Here is a 24,898-nt window from a genome sequence, read left to right as displayed (position 1 = left end):
AGAAGAAGAAAGCAAGGTTGAGGAAGTCTACATTGTCCTTCCTTAGGGAAGACCTGGCTAGTGGCACAGACGACCAACATCTTCCTGCAGATCACCAGCTCTAGGCTTGTTGAGACCTTAGATCCTGGCTGGCATGTTTCCATCTGGAGGGCTGGGGTGGGGAGCTGCCTATCAGAGAGAGGTGGCACATGCAGCTCTGTGTGCCTTCGCTTCCCATCCAAGCACTTGGTTAGCGCTATAAAAATATTAATAGGAGTTGCAGATTACTCACTGGGTTGCTGTGAGGTCAAACAAGACAAAGCACTCAGCGCGGTGACAAACAGCGATCGTAAAACGATGGCAAAGCTCTGACAGCCTCTGCCTACCTCTTCTATCAGCGGAGCAGATTGTGCAGCTTACGTGTTGAACCCAGTGGCATTGAGCCCCCTTAACGGGATTTCCCCACCCCCTAAGCACTGAAATTGCTGCTGGATGTCTGTGACCAAGTACTTCACTCAGCTATCTGCTATCTGCATGCCCCAGATAGCTGGGGCTGCCTGTGGGCCTCAGGACCAAATCCAGGCTGACAATTATTAGGTTCACCCACCTGCACCTGCCAACCCATAGATAAAAGAGGTGCATGACTGTTGGCTGTGAGTTGCTGGCAGCCCCTAAGGACCTAGTTCTCACTGACTTTGCAGGTGACAGGTAATTGAATGCTCCTCCAGACAAAAAGAGAAACCCCCACCCAAGCATGTCAGGGAAACCTTTTGTTTGCATGTAGTTTCCTATGTGCATAGATGGAGCATCATCCTGAATTGCAGAGTTGGAAAGGATATAATAATAGTAATAATTTTATAATTAATACCCCACCCATCTGGCTGGGTTGCCCCAGCCACTCTGAGCGGCTTCCAACACGTTAATAACAACCATCTGATCCAATGCAAAAAAAAAGAAGTCACAATAACTCTAAAATAAAAAGAAGTACCGTATTTTTTGCACCATAACACTCACTTTTTTCCTCCTAGAAAGTAAGGGGAAATATCTGTGCGTGTTATGGAGCGAATGCCTGCGGGTGGCAGGGGGGGATCTGCTGCAGTCGTGAGCAGAGGATCCATGGTTCCCTTTCCTTCCCTCCTCTGTGGTTACAAAGCATGGATCCACATGGATCCTCAGGATTTTTGCATTGGGCTACTCCAAACTCACTGTCAGATCACATGTCTGTGGCCACAGCATGAACCATAAAAATCATATATCCAGTATTTCGTTTAGAATATTTTTTTCTTGTTTTCCTCCTCTAAAAACTACGTGCGTGTTATGGTCTGGTGCGTGTTATACAGCGAAAAATACGGTAAATAAGGAGGCCAGATACAGGATAAAGGAAGTCTTTTATTTCGTTGTTTGTATTGTTGTATGTTATACTCGCTGTATGTTATGTTCACGTTTAATGAGGGTATTTTGTGTATTGGTGGGGGTTTATGTTATGTTGTAAATAAAATCCCAATAAAAATTATTTAAAACAACAACAACAACCATCTGATCCAATACAAAAAAGTCACAATAACTCTAAAATAAACAACTTGAATCAAATTAAAGCAATATTCAATAATCCATTAGAAACTAATAGCAAACAGAAACATTAGAGATCAGTAAATAATAATTAAACAGTTTCCACCCATCAATTACAGTAAATAATTATAGTAAGCTATAAATAAAAATAATGGCAAATCACAGTGCATAAAATACCACAAAACATACAACAGGATCCAACTGAGAAACAAGGACACACAATTTAATTTTTTTAAAAAATCACTGAACGTATCCCAAGGCTCATATAGTCCAACGCCCTGCAAGGAAGATGGAGAGTCCCACCACCTTCCAAAATAGTCCATTCCACTGTCAAACAGCTCACCTGAAGAGTGAGTCTGAGCTTGCCGTTTGAAGTGGTAGAAAAAAGGTAAAAGGTAAAGGACCCCTGGACTGTTAAGTCCAGTCTAAGGTGACTATGGGGTTGCAGTGCTCATCTCACTTTCAGGCCGAGGGAGCCAGTGTTTGTCCACAGACAGCTTTCCGGGTCATGTGGCCAGCAGGACTAAACCGCTTCTGGCACAATGGGGCAGCATGACAGAAACCAGAGTGCATGGAAACGCCGTTTACCCTCCCGCCGCAGCGGTACCTATTTATCTACTTGCACTGGCGTGCTTTTGAACTGCTAGGTTGGCAAGAGCTGGGACAGAGCAGCGGGAACTCACCCCGTCGTGGGGATTTGAACCGCCGACCTTCTGATCAGCAAGCCCAAGAGGCTCAGTGGTTTAGACCACATTGGTACACTTCAGATACTGGATGACCACTTTGGTGAGAGATCTCGGCCCCAGTGCAGGCCTGGGTAATTGGCAGACCTGCAGAGGTTCCTGTACACCACCAACTCTCACCAGCCCCAGCCAGGTCAGGGGTAGTGGGAATTATAGTTCACCCACATCTGGAGGTCCACAGTTTCCACAGCCCTGCCCTAATGTCGACCCCTGTAACAGTGCAGAGAATCTGCTTTGCATGCAGAAGGTCCCAGGTTCAAATCCCGGCATCTCCATGTCCCACTTGAAATTCTGGAGAGATGTTGCCAGTCTGTGTAGACAGTTGCTAGACAGGGTAGATGAAAGTACAGTAATTATTATTATTATTTACTTATAAGCTGCCCATCTGGCTGGCTTGCCCCCAGCCACTCTGGGAGACTTCCAACAAATGAACAACATTAAGCGCAGTAAAACACCAAACATTTGAAAAATTCTCTATGCACGTTAGAACAACAGAATTCTAGTTGGTTGGGGTCCTGAGGGTCATCTAGTCCAACCCCCTGCAACGCAGGAACCTTTTTGCCCAGCATAGGGCTCGAACCCACAACCCTGAGTATTAAGAGTCTCACACTGTACCAACTGAGCCGCCTATGTAGTTGCTGAACGACAAGGGAAGTAATAGTGCCACTGTATTCTGCTCTGGTCAGACCTCACCTGGAGTACTGTGTCCAGTTCTGGGCACCACAGTTCAAGAAGGACACTGACAAACTGGAACGTGTCCAGAGGAGGGCAACCAAAATGGTCAAAGGCCTGGAAACGATGCCTTATGAGGAACGGCTAAGGGAGCTGGGCATGTTTAGCCTGGAGAAGAGGAGGTTAAGGGGTGATATGATAGCCATGTTCAAATATATAAAAGGATGTCACATAGAGGAGGGAGAAAGGTTGTTTTCTGCTGCTCCAGAGAAGCGGACACGGAGCAATGGATCCAAACTACAAGAAAGAAGATTCCACCTAAACATTAGGAAGAACTTCCTGACAGTAAGAGCTGTTTGACAGTGGAATTTGCTGCCAAGGAGTGTGGTGGAGTCTCCTACTTTGGAGGTTTTTAAGCAGAGGCTTGACAACCATATGTCAGGAGTGCTCTGATGGTGTTTCCTGCTTGGCAGGGGGTTGGACTCGATGGCCCTTGTGGTCTCTTCCAACTCTGATTCTATGAGGCTGGAAGACCAGGAAATGATGCACTTTGAAAGAAAAGGCGAGTGGCTGAGAAAGCATTTGCAGAACCTTTTCCTGGTGTCATCATGGAGGGAAGCAGCAAATGGAACCCCCAGGATATCCTCCTTGAACAAATGCAGTTCTTGTTTTTAGTGTTCAGATGCATTAATGGGACTGATATGCTATGAGTCATCCAGCACAAGGCATTGCATGTGCTTCTTAAAATACACTGAAAGTAGCTCATGGCAAGCTGGCCACTGGCCTTGCGGTTTGCGTATCTCTTTGGAGATCTCTAAAAGTACCTGTATTCCTGGAACATATGATTCTGTGGATGGTGACCTCAAGCAGTAAATTTGCCTCTCGAATCAGCAGATGGTACTGATTGCATCTGGCACTTAGCGGATGATCTGCCCTATAAATTGCTTACTATTCATGGCTCAATATTGCAGGTGTGTGTGTGTGTGTGCACATTGAGTATTTTCTTCTTCCTGTTGTGGCTGGGATGCCTGACCCATCTCTAGACAATATATGTTGGTCCTGGCTGCTTTTCTCCAGCTGGTGGTTTGTCTGAAGAATGGTTATAGATGTAGTCCAAATCAACAAATCATTCCAGCGCATCCAGTTTGTACTATTTGCAAGGAATGGTTGCAGTTTTAAGACACATGGGACGAACGCTGTTGAGTTGAGGGAATTCTCAAAAACCAAACTGCAGCAAATTTTGCATTTCTCCAGATTTTGGTATGCAAAAGGCTCCAACCAGGGAATCTGTAGGAAAATGAATATTGCTAGGTAAAGGATGCATAGGGCTGCATATAGAGGTGAAAATGACATGCAAAAACATTAGGGAGAAATTGCTTGCAAAAGTAATGTGCCTATGGGGCAAAATCGCATGCAAAAATAGATACATTTTGCACTAAAATGCTGGTGCGTTTTCACAAGGGCTTTTTTTTTTTTTGAATAAAACGAATTCCAAAACTGATGTGCAAATGTGCATCTGGATAGCTCAGTTGGTGACGCCAAGGTTGCAGGTTCGATTCCCTGCGCATTGCAGGGGGTTGGACTGGAGATGTTTTTCGGGCTTCCCTTCCAACTTTGCAGTTCTCCCTTTCTATTATTCATGGCTGAATGTGGAGAACTGAATTTAAGATTGGGAAAACGTGGGGGGAATGGGTGGCCGTGGTGGGATGACGACACGAGACTGACGAGACTTCCCCTCCAGAGCAGCCGGCGGCTTCTCGCACCCATTGCATGCAAGTCGCGCTCGGGGCCCGAATGCAACGTCGGAGAATGCTGCTGCCTTTGAGCGTTTCTTCCACTGCTCTCCAACTTTTCCCAGCTTGATCGAGGGGGACTTGAACCCCGATCTCCCAGCCCAGGGCTGTAACCTCCACCCCGCGCCGTACTGAAGCGCCCCGGTGCGCCCCAGGCGAGTGACAAAGGCGCTCCTTCTCTCCTCGCGGGTTCTTCACATTGCTTGGCTGGAGATCGCTCGGCTCTCTTCCCTTTTTTACTCGCTCCGTCGGCTGCAGCCGTGCTGAATGGGGCCGAGGCCGCCAATGGGAGGCCGGGCTCCCCGAGGCCCCGCCCGCTTTCCCTTGCGTCACGGGGAACTTTGATGAGCTCCCGGGAGTTTGGCCGCGCTGCCGGCAGATGGTGAGCGGAGGGGCGCGCCTGCAGTTGCGGCCGGGCGCTCTCCATCGAGGGAGGAGGAGAGCAGGAGGGGATGCGCGCCAGGCTGCTGGACGGCATTGCACAAGCCTCGGCCGGGAGCGCTGCTTCCCTCGGAGCGGAGGAGGTCGCCTGAATCAGCCGCAGAAGGACAATTAATTGGGCAGCAGCAGCCGGAGCCGCTTTCCTTGGCCGCCTTGTTCCCGGCTTCGCGCGCCACACCGCGCTCGGATCGCCGCCGCCCGCCAGCTCCATGAGCCGCCAGCTCGAGCCCCGCAGCCCCGCCGTGCTCCTGCACCCGCCGGCAGCCGGCGCGGGAGGCCCTCGCTGCCGGTGCGCGCCCGCCAAGCGGCTCCTGCTGCACGACGGCGCCGAGGACGCGCCGCCCGCCGCCAAGTGCGCTCGCCTCGCCGTCGACTGCTCCAGCGCGGCGGCGCCCCACGATTGCTTCAGCGCGCCCGGATCGCCTTGCGGGCCGGTCTCTCCGGCCCCCGGAGGTGGCGGCTCGGTTGCGGGCACCCCCGGAGGGAACGGCAGCGCGCAAGGCCCCAGCCTGGTCGCCGGTTACCTCTTGTTGCCCCTGCCCGACCGGGATCACGTCTCCAGGGCGCTCGACATCAACACCGGACGGGAGCTGCGCTGCAAGGTAAGCGCCGCCGGGGACGCTTCGGACGGGCGTCCGAGCTTTTCGTCGTGTTTGGGGGGAGCCCGCTCTGCGCCTTGGAAAGCAGGGGGGCCGGCCAGCCTCGGCCGCGCCGTCGGCGATTGCGCTCGGAAGGAAGGAAGCAAGCTCCATTGAGTAAACTTCAGTGGAACTTGGCTACCTTGAGGAAGGCGTGCGTAATAGCCTTGAAAATCCGGTGTTTTCACACGCGAGCCGAATCGGGTCTTCTGAATCAGAATCTCGGGCTTAAGTGGCGCGTGGATAGGGACTCTTGTGCGCGAGGTGGAAGGTTGGGGGCAGAATTTGAAACAACACGGATTGGTGACCCACTGGCAAGCTCATAGGCTCCACACGTTCCTGGAATTCCCGTGATCCGAAAGGATGTGGATGCCTATAGACGCGCTTTCTCGCGAGTCAATGCCATTGAGCGTGGTTTGGGCTTCTTTCCGAGTAAACGCGTGTAAGAATGGGCTTGTGAAGGGAAATAAGATCGTAGTGGGCGCTGGATTTATGTGATGAATCAGGCAAATATCTGCAAAACATGATGTAGACGAATTTGGTCGGGGCTGCACTGAGCCGGCAGAACTTTGCAACCTTAGATTGTGTTCTTTTTGTGGAGATCTGTGCAGAGACCAGGGCTGGATTTCTCCGCGTTCGGTTTTTTTTTGGGGGGGGGGTTGGGGGGTTGGAAGCCATCTGGAAAGATTCCCCACACTTGACAAAGAAGGGTTAAGTTTCTCCTCCGTCATTCTCCTCTGTTTTCCGCTTCCCTCCTGCAGAATAGTACGCAAGCAGGAATTGGCTGAGACTAGCAGAGCTTTCCAAGTTTTCCATGAGGTGTCCTCAGCTCTTTAAATAAAACGCGCACACTCACCCTGTCCTTGAATATTCCCCCAGTCTCTTTGAGCAGGGCAGTAGCTGGAGAGATGGGTTTACTGCTGCCACCTGCTGTTTGCGGGCTCTCTCATAGGAGCAGTTGTGGAGACCTGGACGGCCTTCCCGCACTTGCTCGCTCTGCAGCAAACCCATTAAAATAAATGAGATGGTTCTGGAGCAAGTCCCTGGATGATTGCAGCACTTAACAGTTGCATAGCCTGAAACAAGCGAGATGCGTTTTATTTCATCTTCAAACTGGGAGGCAAGCTTTTGAGTTACACAGGTCTCCGCGACAGATTTTAGAAAATATGAAAGGACAAGATTCGGTACAGGGTAGATGACGGAAGTGGGGGAGGGAAGGAGGCAGGAATTAACATGGGTAGAATAATCATGTATTTCACTTACCCCTATTTAGGCTTTGTTAAGCGGCAGGGGACAGAGAAAATGTGCCCAAGGTTTCAGTGGATATTGCATGCCAAATTAGTAGCAACACGGCTTAGTTTGCTGCTCCTTGGTTTACTTTATCATAGCAGTTCTGACCTATTTCTGCTTGTGAAAGCGCCTAGGAGGTCAGACTGCAAGGATCTTTTAATCGAGCTTTGCAAGCAGCCCCACAGATCTCCCCCAAGCAGGGAATCTCTTTCCATTGGAATAGCTCAAGCAGGCCATTGATAGACTGATTGTGACTGGACTCACCGGTTTAAGGATTGCTGCGAATTGTAGCTCAGTGGAAGCTAAGCCTCAGTACCTAGAATAATTTGAGGGAAAGAATGTGCTTTAAATGTATGATCTGTATGCAGCGTGGCATAAGCACCTCTGATACTAGAGCAATAAGGGCCAATAGCCACTGATGGATGCTTTAGTTGAGATTCCTGCATTGCAGGGGCTTTGACCAGATGGACCCAGAGACCCCTTCCAACTCTACAATTCGGTGACTGTTAATTTTCCGTACTCTTCTCGTTTGCAGTAACTGGAGACAGCTGAAATGACATGGGCAGGGAGTTAAGTTGGGAAGGGAGGAGAGGACGATGGGGCTCCCACGGTGAGGAGTCTCTTGCCGGGTTGCCTGGACTGGAATGATGACACTCTGTGTGTACGTCACAGTTTCCAGTCAGGCCTAGGATGTGAGTAACCCAGCAGAGCCCTTGCAGGTCAGCCGGAGAACATGCCCAAAGTCTTGCAAAACATCTGTGAATAAAGCATGAGAGAGGCTTTTAATCCTCTCCTTCCCTTGCTCAGAGTTTGGCATGCTCCGAAATGGGAGCTCGGTCGCCATCGCCTTTGTCTGAATCACCGCAGACAGATTGGAGGGTGGAGGGTTTAAAATGCATCTCCCAGCTCCTCTCTCTCTCTCTCTTTCCCACTGCATACCCAGAGGTACTTTTTCAGGGCTGGCAGAGAAGCCTCAGGAACTGAGCTCATATGTAACTTGGGCGCTTTGCTTTCAGGAGGTTTCTGGCAGGGTGGCCGGCTTGGTATTGGTGCTGAAAATGGGGTTTCCTTTCTCTTCAGTAATTGTGAGTGTGCAGAACTAGGAATTGGCCGGCGTTGCAAGCTGGCGTGGGACAGAAAGGGGTGTGGCTATGCAAATGCCTTGGGTCTGGGGGTGGTACTACTTTGTGGGTTTCCCCAAACTTGAGTTTCCAACTGGTTTTGGACTACAACTCCCATCATCCCTAGCTAGCAGGACCAGTGGTCAGGGATGATGGGAATTGTAGTCCCAAAACAGCAGGAGGACCCAAGTTTAGGAAACCCTGGTCTAGATGAGTTCAGCCTTCCGATTCCATCAGCAGCCAACCAGATGTCTCTGGCTGGGCACACCTCTTTCCAGTAACAATTCCAGATAGACAGCCACTCCCAAGTGGAAGCTCTCCAGTTCTTCTGGCTGGTAGCTGTTGATATGCATGCCATGGTCCATGAATTTATCAGCACGCAAACCCTTGTGCATTTCATTGAAATCCATTTATCTCAACAGACACCATTAAGAAAATGTATAATTCTTTTTTTTTAAATAATCACCCTCCCGACTTCCCATTCTCTGCCCCTTTTAAACAGTGTGTCACTCCTCCTTCTCTGCAATTTGTGCCACCTGCTCCCTCTTTGATTTCTAATGCTTTAAAACAGGGATAGGGGAACCTTTGGCCCTCCAGAGGTTGCTGAACTACAACTCCCATCAGCCATGGCCAACAGTCAAGGAGGGTGGGAGTTGTAGTCCCACAACATCTGGAAGGCCACAAGTTCTCCACTGCTGCTTGAAGGCGGTGGATGTTTCAAGCTATGTCCATCAACTTAGATTTTGTCTGTATGAAAACCCCTTTGGCGAATCCCCGTTCTCTAACCCCTTGGTCCTCTTTTTTCCAGGTCTTCCCCCTCAAACACTACCAGGAGAAGATCCGCCCTTACATCCAGCTGCCGTCGCACAGAAACATCACCGGGATCGTGGAAGTGATTCTCGGGGAGACGAAAGCCTACGTCTTCTTCGATAAGGACTTTGGCGACATGCATTCCTACGTCAGGAGCTGCAAGCGTCTTCCAGAGCAGGAGGCGGCCAGTCTCTTCAAGCAAATCGTCTCGGCGGTTGCCCACTGCCACCAGTCCGCCATTGTGCTGGGGGACCTCAAACTCAGGAAGTTTGTGTTTTCTAGTGAAGAAAGGTGAGCAAGGGGTTCGTGGTTGTCTTAACATTCCCCGTACACTCTGGGGAGAGCTCCTTCTTCAGCTAGTTTGGGTGGAGGGCAAAAAAGCCATGACTTCCCCCCCAGGGCTTTGCAGGGAAATGGGCATTCCTTGGTGGTAGAACATTTGCTTTGCATGCAGAAGGTCCCAGGTTCAAGACCCAGCGTCTCAAGGTGGAGCTGGGGCTTCCCTTGCTTGGAAACCTGTTGCTAGGAGGATCAAATGCCTCACTCATCAAACACATGCCAGATTCCTGCATTCCCTGTATTTGCACCCCTCTGCTCTGTAGCTGGTGGTTGCAAGGCCAGGTTTGGCCCACTGGCTGCAAGTTGCGTACCTGTATTGGCATAGAAGCCTCTTTAGGAGAGAAGGTTTGACTGGTCTGTTGAGCCAAAGGAAGTTTTGGTGGGGGCCAAGTCGTCGTAGGACTCAGCTACACAACTGCAAGTGAAACGTTTTAAAGGCATTGCAAACTGCAGTATACAAGTGTGACTCTAGATGGTGAAAGTGAGCTATGCAGAATTGGATGTATTTTTAAAAACGTTTTCAAAGCGTTTTCAAAGCGGTTTTTTATATGTGTGTAGGTTCCACCATCATGTCCTCTTTTTCGCTATACATTTTTGTCTGCAGAATATCTTAGAGTGCTTCCTTTATAATAAGAAACATCAGGTGTTTTTTTCAATCCCCGCTTCCATCTGCCCCAGCCGGGGAGGCTGATGATCCGTGGTGATGGCAGTTGTTTCCCGGCAACATACAGAGGCCACCACATTGGTTGCTGCAAGTGTCACTATCACATTAATCTGTGCAACAACCCTGTAGTTTTATACCCAAAATAAAAACGGGAGCGTACCCAAGCCAGTTGGCTTGTGTATATGACAGTCAAGAGATCTGAACTTTGGACTTCCTGGTTCAAAGCGCACCTTCTTTGCCTTTGCACCACATTAGTTATGTTATATAAACATCTGTCTTGTTTCTGGCAAGGGATCTAGAGTATTATTTTACTGTATGTCTGCCTAGTTTGAGAGCCAGTGTGGTGTAGTGGTTAAGAGCGGTAGTCTCATAATCTGGGGAACCGGGTTCGCGTCTCCGCTCCTCCACATGCAGCTGCTGGGTGACCTTGGGCTAGTCACACTTATTGAAGTCTCTCAGCCCCACTCACCTCACAGTGCTTGTTGTGGGATGGTGGGAGTTGTAGTCCCAAAACATCTGGAGGGCAAGGTTTGGCCATGCCTGATCTAACCGCTGCCTGCAATGGAGGAATAGGCAAGTATCTCATGGGGGGGTTGAACTTGCAACCTTGACGTCATCAGCACCATGCTCTAACCAACTGAGCTATCCATCCATCTGCCAGAGTAGTGCATTGAGTCTTCCAGCTTTAGATGGGGACCGCCAAGCTTCCGACAATTTTATTTAGGTGTGGGAGAAAACATACATTCCATCATATGTGCAGATGGCACGTACCAAAGTCGGGAATTTCTTTGCCAAATCCTGATTTCCCAATCTGCATGCCTGCGATGAAATTAAATCTTGCGTGGTGTTTGTGGACGATGCATTACCTCGTGGCACCCCTTTGTAGGGAGGTTTCCATCTGTGAAGTTGCTCCTAAGCTGCTTCCTTTGCAAGCAAAGGAATACTGATCAGGACTGAGAGGGTGCTTTCTCAAGTTCGACCTGTAAGCGAGAGCTCCCCTGAACTCAGCTGGACTTAAACCATGTAGAATCTGAAAAGCTTTGTCTTGATTTTGTTGAGGATCCGGGTGGGTCATTGGTTCAGGTGTGCGGAGACTGGCTCAGCTGGTTTGTGGATTGCGCTGGGTTATGTGTTACTCCAGGTCTCCTTGAGATTACAGGGCTAGGTGTCTGGCAGGACGGCAGCAAATTACACCTTGGTGTCATTCTTAAGTATTGCATATTCAAATGGTTTACATTTGGGCATGGACCGTGAATGAGAATTGTGTTGGCTGGGGGTGGTGAAGCGAGAGAAATGGGTTGCAGTTGGCACAGTGTGTACTTGCGATGAATTGTTCAAGGCAGTACTGATATTCAGGAGTCAAGCTAGGCAGTCAGATCCCATGGGTCTGATGCTGACACGACGCTGGCGCTCTCAGAACAATGGTTGGGGGTGAGCCTCAGCAAAGTGCAACTCCTGTGTCCGCAGTCCAACACAGATTCCTCCCCCCACCCTCCTTTCCCTAGAGCATGGATTTCCATTGCATTTGAACAGGCATGTAGTTAACTATCCAGGGTTGGCCAGGGTTTGTGTTATTGCAGTTGTCACGTGACACAAGCTACTGGAAGCAGAGACACGGCTGACATTACTCTCAGTCCCATGTTTGTCCAGTTACCCATAGCTGTACATATGCTCAGGGAGGGATTTGTATGGGGTTGGTGGGGGAGAGCCAATATATATATTGATTTTCCAAAATTTATAAACATAAATCCTAACTGTAATTATTCCACTCTTAATAACATTGTTACGTGACTTCCTCAAATCCCCTGGCTGAGTTTCAATATATATCATTGTAACAGTTTTCGAAAACAAATTTCTCATAAAATTTACTTGAATCAATTAACGTCTTTATTTCTTTTCATATTAAATTTAAACATGTTATTCTATAACATCACATATTTAAATCCCGAGCCTATCTGGTGTTTGCAAGTATTTCTATTTAAATTATCTTAGCATATTTAACTAAATAGTCTTTGAATTTCCTCCATTCCTTCTGGTCGCGGACTCTTCCGGTGAGGTCGGCTAGCTCCGAAAAGTCCATCATCTTCATAGAAACTCTGATATATAAGCTAGGCGCCAAATAGCTACTTAAACCAGGGTTACAGGTGCCAAAACACAATGCCCAGTTGCCATTTTGTGGCCAGGCGGCTCAAACGTTGTATTTTTCAACGTGACTTTGCAGCTCCTGAAATTCATTCTGATTGTGCAGATAAAATTAGAAGGGATAGGAATCTGCAGGATGTGTCGTTAGCGTGCGAAAAATGGTCAGGATCCAAGGATTCCCAGACACGCGCATCCAGATGGAGGAGACGTTGGGTGCCTTCGCTTGGTGGCGAGTGGCCGATAGCCAGGTGCAAAAAGAAGGACACTGACAAACTGGAACGTGTCCAGAGGAGGGCAACCAAAATGGTCAAAGGCCTGGAAACGATGCCTTATGAGGAACGGCTAAGGGAGCTGGGCATGTTTAGCCTGGAGAAGAGGAGGTTAAGGGGTGATATGATAGCCATGTTCAAATATATAAAAGGATGTCACATAGAGGAGGGAGAAAGGTTGTTTTCTGCTGCTCCAGAGAAGCGGACACGGAGCAATGGATCCAAACTACAAGAAAGAAGATTCCACCTAAACATTAGGAAGAACTTCCTGACAGTAAGAGCTGTTCGACAGTGGAATTTGCTGTCAAGGAGTGTGTTGGAGTCTCCTTCTTTGGAGGTCTTTAAGCAGAGGCTTGACAACCATATGTCAGGAGTGCTCTGATGGTGTTTCCTGCTTGGCAGGGGGTTGGACTCGATGGCCCTTGTGGTCTCTTCCAACTCTAGGATTCTATGATTCTATGATTTCTAACGCTGGAGAGAGAGCACATCTTCTAGAAACCAGCTCTTGATCCACAAACGGTGCTCAGCCTTGCAATCCATACCTGGTTGCTTTGCTCTGCTTCTTTTTGCAGACCTGGCGTACTGTTGTCCACGGGATTGATGCAGTTTTCACTGTGTATATACAGGCCATGGGAAGGGGTGGACTGTTTAAAGGTGGTGCAAGAAGCATGGAGCCTCATCTGTCTCTCTCTCTCTCTGTTATAAATATATATGCATACAACTGAAAATGAGGAGAAGAGGATGCTGCTGCTGCTGCTGCTAAAGTGTTGGCAGGTTTTGCAGAACTCTTTGAAGATAACCTGCAGTTGGGTGTTATGTGGGCAGCCCGGAATAGGTGTGAAACTCCAGCCCATTTGAACTCTGTGGGAGTTCTGCTTTTGACATCAGCAGAAACAGTTTCACACTTGAGGGCTGCAATCCACGCATTACTTTGAAGTGATGCCATAGTCAGCTGTTGGATCTTAGGGAGTGTGCAAATTGCAGCCTGCGTTGGGGTGATGTTTATGACTGTGCATCCTTCGTAAAGGTGGCTGTTAAGCTCCCACAGGTTTTGGTTCTCCTGCGTTTCAAACATATAACCCCTGGATTCTCTGATCTGCTTCAAGGCACCCCACACAGTAACCTCCAAACAGGTGGGAGAATCTGCTCCTGGACAGGAATAAGGAAGTTTTGGTTCAGCCTGGCAGAGCAGTTCCTGAAGGGCAGCTTGTTTGCAAGGCTCCTTTTTGCATTCAATTTGCCCACATCACTTTCTTGGTGCAGAATATCACGTCTTTCCCGTGTGCAATGCCATCTAAAGGAGGCTTGAGACGCAGAGAAGCGAGCTTCTAGCCATTTCGGAGGCTTCCAGCCACTGTACGAAAGAGGTGGCGGTTGCATTTCATAAGTTCTGATTTCGTACAGCCGCCCCACAATAAACACCACAGTAAATCTAGGAAAACAGGAATCTGACTTATACTCAGTACTGTCTACACTGACTGGCAGCAGCTGTCCAGGATTTCAGGCAGGGTGTCGTCCCCTCCCCCCCCCGGCACGCTAACTGGAGATGCTGGGAATTGAATCTGGGGGCTTCTGCATGCAATCTAGTTTCGTTTGTTTGGAGGCAGGGGGCCTGACATTGCAGAGAGAGGAACTTTGAGAGATAGTTTGTTAAGTTTTTATACCTGTTGGAAGCCACCCAGAGTATTATTATTATTATTATTATTATTATTATTATTATTATTATTAATGCTATTTGGTTTAGTTTTTACTTTAAAAATGGGAATGGAGGGATAGGCAGGTGCAACAACACAAATTTGTTTTCTGCTTTTTTAAAAAAAGATCTGGTAGTGAGTGTAATTTTTTTTTGAGGGGTCGAAAGGACTTAGTAATCTATTGCAGGGCTTGGCATCTGCCCTAGGAAGTGAGTTCAAATTGTGTGCCATGTATGCCAATCAATTGCAGAGCAGACTGTGGATTTTCTTTCTTTTTTTAAAAAAACAAACCCGCTCTGATCTTATTTATGGAAGTGCTGAGCATGAGCATTATGGGGTGGCCGGAATGATCAAAGCGCCACAAACGGAGCCTGCATTTTCACCCAGTGTGCCCCCTAGCCCAACCCCCCCACAAAAAGTGAAACTGGATCACGCATTCTGCTCCCAAGTCATCAGCTGCTGAATAACACCTAAGGGCCAGGGGGCATGCATGTACGAACCATCGCCCTGGTGAGCAAAAATCGAGACTGGAGCCTTGTAGCCAAATAATTCTCTGCCCTCCCTGCTTGCAGATTTATAGTTTCGCAGCAGAAATGACAAGTTGTCCTGTAGAGAAAAGCAACCCCCCCCCCAAACAACCGCTAGCCAAAATAGCAGCTTGCATCCAGTGCTGTGAATTTGGAAACCGAAGCGTTGCGCAGGGAGTGTATCATGTGCTTCCCTGTTTGGTAATCAGAGGGTTAAGCAATTAGCCTGGCAAGCACAGGTGCAGAGTTTGTATGCCCCGCCAGGCAGTGGGAGGGCAGGCGAGGGTAGGTTGAGTCATATTTTCCGCTTAGAAAACCATCCGGTGGAGTTGGGGAGGGAAGGGAGAGGAATCTTTTGCATTAGAGGACAGGAAGGTCACCCTGAGGACAGCGAGCAAATCAATGCATTTTACAGGCCAACAAAACCGTAAGGAAGGCTTGCTGAGCAGGGAGCCCTGCAAGAGCCAGAGAATATCTGACCAACTTAACGTAAAAAACGGCAACTTAAATTGTGAAAACCTCTGGGAAATGGGGTGTTTGCATAAAAGCAGGGTATATACCCTGCAAGGCCCGTTTGTATGTGTGTTTGTGTGTGTGTGGTGGCAATGCGTATCTGAGCCCAAAGTGTTGTGACTATATCAGGAACAAAAGGGATGTGGGTTTTGGCTGCGATCCACCAGCCAGTTAAGGCTTGACGTCACCGGGGCTCGGCTGGCTTCAGCCCAGGATCTCTGCCCTGTGAATTTGGCATCGTCGCACTGAAATCCTCAAGGCCGGAGCAAACGAGTAATGTTCTTGTAGAATTGGAGATTCAGAAGGGGCCACGTGGGGCGTCTGGTCCAATCCCCTGCAATGCAAGAACCTTTTGCTCAAACCCACAACCCCGAGAGCACGAGTCTTTTGCTTTACCTACCGAGCTGTGTCACCTGAGTGCTGGCATCGGTAGGTGTGGCAGTCACAGAGTGATGTCTGTGAGTGTCTTCGCAGTGTGTTTCTCTGATATATTATTTGCCCAGGGAAATTGCCCTGCACCACTGAAGTGGTCCTGAGTGGCTCAGTTGTCTCATGGTGGTTGACATCAGGAACTATATTCCCGTCCGGCTCATTCCTTCACGTGCATAAATAATCTCTCTTCTCCCGGAGCGTGTGACTTGTCTCAGTCAAAAATCCTTGCCTTTGTGTTTTCTTTTGGTGGGTGATCATGAAAGTTCTGGCTGTGGTCTGTGATCTGAGGCGTCCCATTCATCATAGCTTGAGTCACTTCTTGATGCTACAGTCAACCAATGATGAGCACGACATGCAGAAACCTTTCCGCAGCGGTTTGTGTGTAATGGTTTCTGATCGGTGGAAGCTGCAAACCTAAGCTCACTTACCCTGGGAGTAACCCTCACTGAGTTCCGTAGGACTTAATTCTGAATACACAGAATTAGATCCTTAATCTAAAAGTTTTGAGCAAGTCTTCCATTTTTGGTACAGGTCGTGGATACAACATAAAGGTAAAGGGACCCCTGACCATTAGGTCCAGTCGTGGCCGACTCTGGGGTTGCGGCGCTCATCTCGCTCTATAGGCCGAGGGAGCCGGCGTACAGCTTCCAGGTCATGTGGCCAGCATGACTAAGCCGCTTCTGGCGAACCAGAGCAGCGCACGGAAACGCCATTTACCTTCCCACTGAAGCGGTACCTATTTATCTACTTGTACTTTGACGTGTTTTCGAACTGCTAGGTTGGCAGGAGCAGGGACCGAGCAACTGGAGCTCACCCTGTTGTGGGGATTCGAACCGTCGACCTTCTGATCAGCAAGTCCTAGGCTCTGTGGTTTAACCCACAGCACCACCCGTGTCCCAGGATACAACATAGTCGCTGTCATTTGGGAAGGGGGCGGTTCTTATCTCCAGGATGTGACGAAACTGTTTGCCAATTCCCTACACTTGCCATTCTTGAGGAACTGGCTCTTGGTTATGTTATCATCCCTGACTCTGGTTCATGTATTTTGAGATCTGATAGGTTGAGAGAAGCGTAGAGCAGTGCAGGAATCTCAATTGAAGCCTCTCATATCCAGCCTCTGCTTAAAAACATACAATGAAGGAGTCCACCACCATTGCTGGACCTTTTGTTGAAATTACGTGTTGGCGTGCCTTCCTTGTGTTTCTGTCCTTGTCTTGTGACCCATTTTGCTCGCCCTCGTGTGGAAAAGCGACTAGGGAAACTGTCTTATTGGTCTATCTAGCTCAGTATTGTCTTTTTTTAAAAAAAATCTTTTTATTAAGCAATTTCAGCATAGCAAATTATCAAACCATATAATCACATACATTATTTTCCCCCCGTTTCCATCCCTCCTCCCCCCCCCACCAAAAACTTCCCTCAGCCCCTCTCTCTGATTTCTCTGCACATAGTATTCTCTGCATGTTATAAAATTATACATATCCTTGGCTTGTCTATCATGTTATCAACCAATAATTTTTTGTGTGTTTATTCAAAACCTGCCAAGGAGTCCAGTTCATTTTGTTGTCTTTTTAGATAATTTGTAAAAAGTTCCCATTCTTCTTTGAAGTCACAGTTGTCCTTGTATGTCAATTTAGCCAACTCTGCATAGCTTATCAGTTTTTCTTGCCACTCTTCTTTCGTTGGGATGTCCTCATTCTTCCATCCTTGTTCTATCAAGACTCTTGCCGCTGTTGTAGCATACATAAATAAATTCTTTGTTTTTCTTGGCAGGTCTTGTCCTACAATCCCTAACAGAAATGCTTCTGGTTTCTTTTACAAATGTCATTTTAAACATTTTTTTCCAATTCATTATATATCATTTCCCAAAATTTTTTAACTTCTCTACATTCCCACCACATATGATTAAAAGTCCCTTCAGTATTGTCTATATTGACTGGAAGCAGCTGTCCAAGGTTTCAGACAGCAGACTGTCCCAGCCCTACCGGGACATCTCTGGGATTGAAACTGGGAGCTCTTGCGTGCAATGATACCATTTTCCCCACCCCCCGGTCAACTTTCCTCCTCTGTGCCAGTTCCTGGCCTTGCTTGGTAACTGATGCCTCAATCTCTTTCCTCTTCTCCAGGACGCAGCTCCGGCTCGAAAGCTTGGAGGACACACACATCATCAAAGGGGAGGACGATGCCTTGTCGGACAAGCACGGCTGCCCAGCCTACGTCAGCCCAGAGATCCTTAACACGATGGGGACTTATTCCGGCAAGTCGGCTGACGTCTGGAGCTTAGGAGTCATGCTATACACCCTCCTCGTGGGACGTTACCCCTTCCATGACTCGGACCCTACTGCCCTCTTTTCTAAAATCCGGCGCGGACAGTTCTGCATCCCGGACCACGTCTCTCCCAAAGCCCGTTGCCTTATCCGAAGCCTGCTCAGGAGGGAGCCCTCTGAGAGACTCGCAGCTCCAGAAATCTTGCTCCATCCTTGGTTTGACTCTGTTTTGGAATCTGGTTACGCCAACCAGGACATGAGAGCCTCTGATCAGGTTGTTCCTGAGAAATCCAGCGAGGACGACGACATTAGCTCCTTCTTTTGCTAGCTCTGGGTTTTTGCCTCGGGGGACAAGAAGCCTCTCACACTCTCCTGCAGTCTTTAATTTCTAGCCTCTGTCTTTGTTTTCTGTGGTCCTTCCCAAAAATTGAGCTGCGGTCAGGACAGTAGTACCCTTGCAAGTAGGAGATTGGCATCCTTCGCCTGCTTCACGAATTCCCATTTGGATCCCTGTGGGACTTACTCTGGAGCAAATGGACCTTTGCAAAACGCGTTTCGGCCTGGGACTTCTAGGCTGTGACTTTGAAAGTTTGCTCTGAACTTCAGTGGGGAATTTTACATACAGGGCTGTCTGGAATAAGCAGGTCTGAAGTTTGCAATCTTTGTTGGCTGGTTTTTCAAGAAAAAGCAAAACACCTTGTAGCTTCTTGGTTCCATGTTCAGATCCACACAGTCTTGTTCTGCAGGCAAGGTTATATTGTTGTAGAAACTACAGAAGGGCCAACTGGATTGCTCTGTCTCTCATCCATCAAAGTGACAGGGCTCTGGGCTGCCTTAGATTACAGAATCTCCTCGCTGGTGATGTAAGAGAGAATGCAGGCACAGTTCTTGAAGTGCTAGGCGGGGGGCTTGTGATAGTCACGGTGCAAAAAATAATAACCAGCCAGATTGTCTATTTTTATAGCTAAGATTATCTAACTGGTTTTGAACTTGCGTCCCCTGACATGTGAGAATCACCCCCTTCTGCCTCCAGTTTGCCAGTTCCTTTTCTTAGCTGCATTTCTGAGTTTGCGTCTTGAAACCCATTTGACTCTTTTCAGCCCTCCAGGAGGCGATTAACCTGGAATTACTTGGTTTGTCAAATTCGCCCTCCCCCCCACTTCAAAATCTAAACCTCAACTAAACTGTAGCTCGTTGGCTTTTCGACAGAGCTGTAACGGCTTTGTGCTAGCCAAGGTCTGGATAAATCAGGCAGCTGTAGAAGTTGGCCATGCGTCTTGTGGGATGAATTGGGCTCCTCTCTGAATTCTTGGGACTTTAATGGTTTGGGGTGGACTTGGGTCGGCAGGCACAGGGTGCCTTTGCACCGGAATTGTTTTGCTTTGGAATACGGGGGCTCTTGAAACAATGAGGATTTTTGCCATTGGCTTGAACATCAGACCACCCTGTTCCTAACCCATTGTCAGCTTAAACCAGGAATGTCTGATTGATTGATGAGATCAGGACTGTTGGTGCCTCCTGAACTGCCACAAAAGCCCCTACAACCTTGGAGTCCCCTGTCTCTTGTGTGACGGTGCAGGTAGCAAATCTTGTCTTTCTGTCTCCAAATGCTTCCACATCCGATTTCCCTTGGAGCCAATTCTTTAGCAGACTTTAGGACTCTTCCTTAAGGGGAGCAGTTCACAGATTTCTTCCTTATAGGTGAGGTTTCCTTTTGACATTCTCTCCCTTTGGCCCTATTCCTCCTCCTCTGCCATGCCTGTTCTAAGGAGGTGTGTAAGCCTTTACGAAGGGTTACGGAAAACCTGAATTGGCCAGCTAGCCCCCCCCCAAAAAAAAACCCTCTGCCAGATGTGTCTTAGCCATAAAATGGGGTGCACTTGTTAGGTGATGCAATACTGCTGCTGGCGCCTGTGAACATAGCCTTATAATCTTGGAAGGCAGAGCACCGCTGTGCCCATTTTGCAGATGGGGATGCTGAAGGCAAACAGGTGGAGGTAGGGCCAAGGCTTAATGGGACTTGATCTTCCCATCTGATCAGGAACTTTCTGGTCCGACATTGAACTAACCGACCGCATTGCGTAAGACAAGTAAAGGAGGAATTGTGGTTTGCGTTCTCAAAACAGCTCCCTGGCATCTCTAGTGAAGAGCGTTTCTATGTAGCACAAGGGGAACTTCATATTCTGCCCTCCCATCAGCCAGTGGTCAAGCATGATGGGAGCTGTAGTCCAGCAACAACACGGCCCCACCCCACGGGTCTGGAGATATTTATTTCCGAGCCCCTGAATAACTTCTGGCAGTTGGCGGAGACATTTCTGGCTCAGATGCAGCAATCTCCTTGACTTGGCTGATGAATGTGTCCTCCGTTGAGTGCTAGAATTGGTCCTTGGTGGGTGCAGATTTAAAGCTTACTTCCGGCCTTGGTGTTGCATCTGCCTGAGCTCTTTAAACCAGCGGTGAGAAAACCTGTGGTTCTCCTCCAGTTGGACTGGAATTCCCATCATTCCTGGCCATTGACTATGCCGGCCTGGGATGGTGGGAGTTGGAGTCCATCAGCTATCTGAAGGGACACAGGTCTTCCTCATCCTTGCTATAAAACATGACATTTTTGGTTTCTGAGGCAAATGATCCTAAGGAACTTGCCTGGCGCTCCTGTGTGAAGGTGTCGCTCCAAAAGTAGCCTGGTATATCTATCTGAATGCCAAAACACCAGCCCAGAGTGTCCCAACCTGAACCCGAGAGGCAAATAGAAGCCCGATCTTATTACATATACCGAAACAACGTTTGTGTTGGCAGTGTGTGGGCTCTGCTCTCTGGTGCCTTGCACCACTCTTTTGCACAAGAAGGAAAACAAAAACAAATCCTCATTTCGGTAAGCTTCTAAACAATGTCCTCACCTTCCCATCAGGCTGTTCAAGAGTAATCTCCCTCTGGAAATCTCTTCCCCTTATTAAATGTTCACGTGTGACTGGTGGTGGTTGTTTTTTGTATCTCCAATTCTTGTGGAATAATGAATACACTTGAATAAGCATTTGCTTCCTGGATGCGGTAATGAACTTCCTCCTGACAAAGACGACTGCTCCGGTTTGTGCAAATAGGTACTTGCCCCGGGGTGAGCTGGAAATCACCCAGAGAACTAGAGAGGGAAACTTTTGTTCATTTGGGAGACGGTTGGTTCTCCTTTCTCAGAGGCGGTTGATGTGCCCTGTGGAAAAATGTGTGGGTCAACAGGCTAGCAGACAGCTCTGTTGATTAACATCTCTTGTTGACTTGCTTGCAAGGGTGGGTGGGTGTGTATAAACACACGCCAACCAGGTTTTGTTTCAAAAACACTTTTATCCCGTATCTGAAACTGATGTATTCATCAGCTTTGGGGATATGCTACCAGCAAACTACCTTTACCTTTCAAGGAACACTGGGAAATGTATTTCTGCTTGGGCTGTTTTGAGATTGCTAATCTCATGGGACTACAGTTCCCAGAATTCTTCATGGGGAAAAGCTGGTTGGATATACCTGTTTAGCCCAGAATTCAAAGTACCAAATGTGGACGTTGCTTAAGAATCCTGCTATTTCTTAAGGCTTAGCTTTGTCAAAAGGGTGGAGCCACTGTGCTCTTGTGATCTGTTTATACCTCATCTGCTATGAACCTTCCCACATAATGTCTTGCCATCTTCTGATTGGTTTTGTGTTTTCTTAATGACTGTAGAGGTGTGTGTGAGTGTCCTAAAACCCGAGGTGTCAAAAGAGCATTTAAATGTGAATTAATGGCTGGCAATACTAACTTGATAGAATCAAGAGAATTAGAGGTGAAACTTTAATTTTTGACCTTGATTGCACTAAAGCTCTTGTGATTGCTTTAATATATTTGTATCTGTGATACAGTTGTTGTTGTTTTTTTAAAAAAGAAAAAAATATCCACAAACTTGCCTATGAATCTGTATATATTGGTAGGTACTATGCTAATAACACTATGTTGGATGTTTGTAAATAATGTACATATTTGAAAATCGACATGATGATGTTGGAGAATTCCTGTACAAAAAGGTTTAATAAATCTGGTTTCATAACAAATACTTGTCTTTCTCTTCCTTTAAGTCCCAGGCTTATGCTCTAGACTAGAGGCAAATGAGGCCCTCACCTTGGGGAAGCTAAATCGGGTCTGGGTCTGGTCAGTGCATAAACAGCATTTGGCTCCATTATGGAAGAATGATGATGATGATGATGATAATAATAATAATAATAATAAATAATAATAATAATAATAATAATAATAATAATAATAATAATTTATTTATACTCCGCCCATCTGACTGGGCTTCCCCAGCCACTCTGGGCGGCTTCCAGAAAAATATTAAAATACTGTAATACATCAAACTTTAAAAGTTTCCGTAAACAGAGCTGCCTTCAGATGTCTTCTAAAAGTCTGGTAGTTGTTGTTCTCTTTGACATCTGATGGGAAGGTGTTCCATAGGGCGGGTGCCACTACCGAGAAGGCCTTCTGCCTGGTTCCCTGTAACTTGGCTTCTCGCAGTGAGGGAACCTCCAGAAGGCCCTCGGTGCTGGACCTCAGTGTCCGGGTAGAACGATGGGGGTGGAGAAGCTCCTTCAGATATACAGTGGTACCTCGGGTTAAGTACTTAATTCGTTCTGGAGGTCCGTACTTAACCTGAAACTGTTCTTAACCTGAAGCACCACTTTAGCTAATGGGGCCTCCTGCTGCTGCCGCGCTGCCGGAGCACAATTTCTGTTCTCATCCTGAAGCAGAGTTCTTAACTTGAAGCACTATTTCTGGGTTAGCGGAGTCTGTAACCTGAAGCGTATGTAACCCGAGGTACCACTGTACTGGACCGAGGCCATTTGATGGAGAAGTAAATGGACAGAAAAAATAATGAATGTGTATGTACCACCTCATGGTCCAGGAAACTGGGAATTTGGCTGGTTGTCTTTAATATACGCAGACCAAACAAAATCTCCATTGCTAGGAGATAAGCCACCTAGCTGGCCCACAAACCTAGGGGAAGGTGCGTACAAGAACGCATGCAACTTAAATGCAAAATATTTGTGCAGTTGTGAAAGGAAAAAAAGCCCACAGAAGCAGGACAGAACAGGCTTGCAAATGAGGGCAGGCAAAATGGGCACAAGCTGGAAGTCAGTTGAGTCATCCAACCAATTTCTTCTGACCACACGTGAAGTGGGGACAGATATCAAAAGGACCGCCTGCTTGAACCAGACACCCCCAACCTGCGGCCCTCCAGATGTTTTGGCCTACAACTCCCATGATCCCTAGCTAACAGGACCGGTGGGCCGGGATGATGGGAATTGTAGTCCAAAACATCTGGAGGGCCGAAGGTTGGGGATGCCTGCTTAAGATCTTTGGAGGTCCTTGCATGCCCCTGTGTTTTGGAGGCGAATGGTAGCCTCAGTGGTGGTGTCCATCTCTGGACGATTCACCTACTGTCTGGGCTCATCGTATTTGTGGGATTGAATCATAGAATCTTAGAGTTGAAAGGGATCCCACAGGTAATCTAGTCCAACCACCTGCAATGCAGGAATCTCAGCTAAAGCATCCATGACAGGTGGCCACCCAACCTCTGTTTAAAAACCTCCAAGGAAGGAGAGTTCTCCACCTCTCGTGGGCGTCTGTTCCATTGCTGAACAGCTCTTACTGTCAGAAAGTTCTTCCGAATGTTTAGTCGGAATCGCCTTTCTTGCAACTTGAAGCCATTGCCTCAAGGATTATCCTCCCAAGCAGGAGAAAACAAGCATGCTCCCTCCTCCAGGTGACAGCCCTTTAGATATTTGAAGATGGCTGTCATATCTCCTCTCAGTCTCCTCTTTTGTAGGCCAAACATACCCAGCTCTTTCAACCGTTCCTCATAAGGTTTGGTTGCCAGACCCTTGATCATATTGGTTGCCCTCCTCTGCACACGTTCCAGCTTGTCAACGTCCTTAAATTGCCCAATGCGGCCCTACAGTACCTACGGGACCACCTCTCCTGGTATGCCCCATGGAGGACCGTAAGGTCCATAAATAACAACACTTTGGAAGCCCCAAGGAGGTTAGGCTGGCCTCAACCAGAGCCAGGGCTTTTTCAGCTGTGGCCCCGATCTGGTGGAATGCTCTGTCACAAGAGACTAGGGCCCTGCGGGATTTGACATATTTCCGCAGGGCCTGCAAGACAGAGCTGTTCTGCCTGGCCTTTGGGCTGGACTCAGTCTACCCCCCCATGTATTTTTTTTTTTTTAATGGAACCCCTTATATGGGATTTTGTATATAAATTTTCCCTCGGCTCTTTTTGCTGGCCCATGTAGGACCAGCATGGATAGTTGGCCCCAGTGAATATTTGACATTTTTTCCCCTTATGGCTTTGATCTATAGGCTACCACTAAAATGAGGCTGCATTTTAAACTGTATTCTAATTTATATTTTAATCAGCGGTTGGTTTGGTTTTCTTTTGTTTTTAATGTTTTTACTGTATTTATATTCGGTGTTAGCCGTCCTGAGCCAAGTCTTGGCTGGGGAGGGTGGGGTATAAATAAATTATTATTATTATTATTATTATTATTATTATTATTATTATTATTATTATTATTAAATTGGGGTGCTCAGAATTGGGCACAGTATTCCAGGTGTGGTCTAACCAAGGCAGAATAGAGTGGGACTATTATTTCCCTTGATCTGCACACTACTGTTGATGTAGCCTAGAATAGCATTAGTGTTAAGTAGCTAAGCTTGTGGTCCACCAAGAATCTGGAAATTCTGCATGCAAAGTGGATGCTCTGTCTTTAGACTGTGCTGCAGGGGGAATGGGGAACTCCCAATGTGGTTGAACCCCAGCTCTCATCAGCCCAAGGGGGCATGGCCAGAGTTTAGACCATGCTAGTGGTGTGGCCTCCTGCTATATATAGTCCTCTAGGATGCTTAGTTTGGTCAGAATTGAGTATACACTTCCAAAGTTAACACTAAATACATTACAGTGGTACCTCGGGTTACATACA

The 24,898-nt window shown here is 47.7% G+C and overlaps 1 protein-coding gene across 2 annotated transcripts; it reads left to right on the top strand.

Moving 5' to 3' along the window:
* Positions 1 to 4,674: 4,674 nt before the first annotated feature.
* On the top strand, positions 4,675 to 21,971 carry TRIB1 (tribbles pseudokinase 1). 2 transcript variants are annotated; one of them, XR_014529093.1, is made up of 4 exons: positions 5,118 to 5,799; positions 9,055 to 9,347; positions 17,760 to 19,792; positions 19,909 to 21,971. XR_014529093.1 is itself a non-coding variant. In XM_083516902.1 (3 exons), exons 1-3 carry the CDS (start codon positions 5,407 to 5,409, stop codon positions 18,226 to 18,228), a joined length of 1,155 nt encoding a protein of 384 aa, XP_083373028.1. In that variant the 5' UTR covers positions 4,675 to 5,406; the 3' UTR covers positions 18,229 to 21,971. The 2 variants fall into 2 exon arrangements, 1 of the variants encoding a protein (XP_083373028.1); XM_083516902.1 differs by having other exon boundaries at positions 4,675 to 5,799; positions 17,760 to 21,971.
* The last annotated feature ends 2,927 nt before the right edge of the window (positions 21,972 to 24,898 follow it).

The sequence above is a fragment of the Podarcis liolepis genome, assembly GCF_965112155.1.
Source record: "Podarcis liolepis genome assembly, chromosome: 8".
NCBI classification, from domain to species: domain Eukaryota; kingdom Metazoa; phylum Chordata; class Lepidosauria; order Squamata; family Lacertidae; genus Podarcis; species Podarcis liolepis.
Note: the sequence above shows the minus strand (reverse complement) of the source record. Positions and strands in the feature narration are given on the sequence as shown.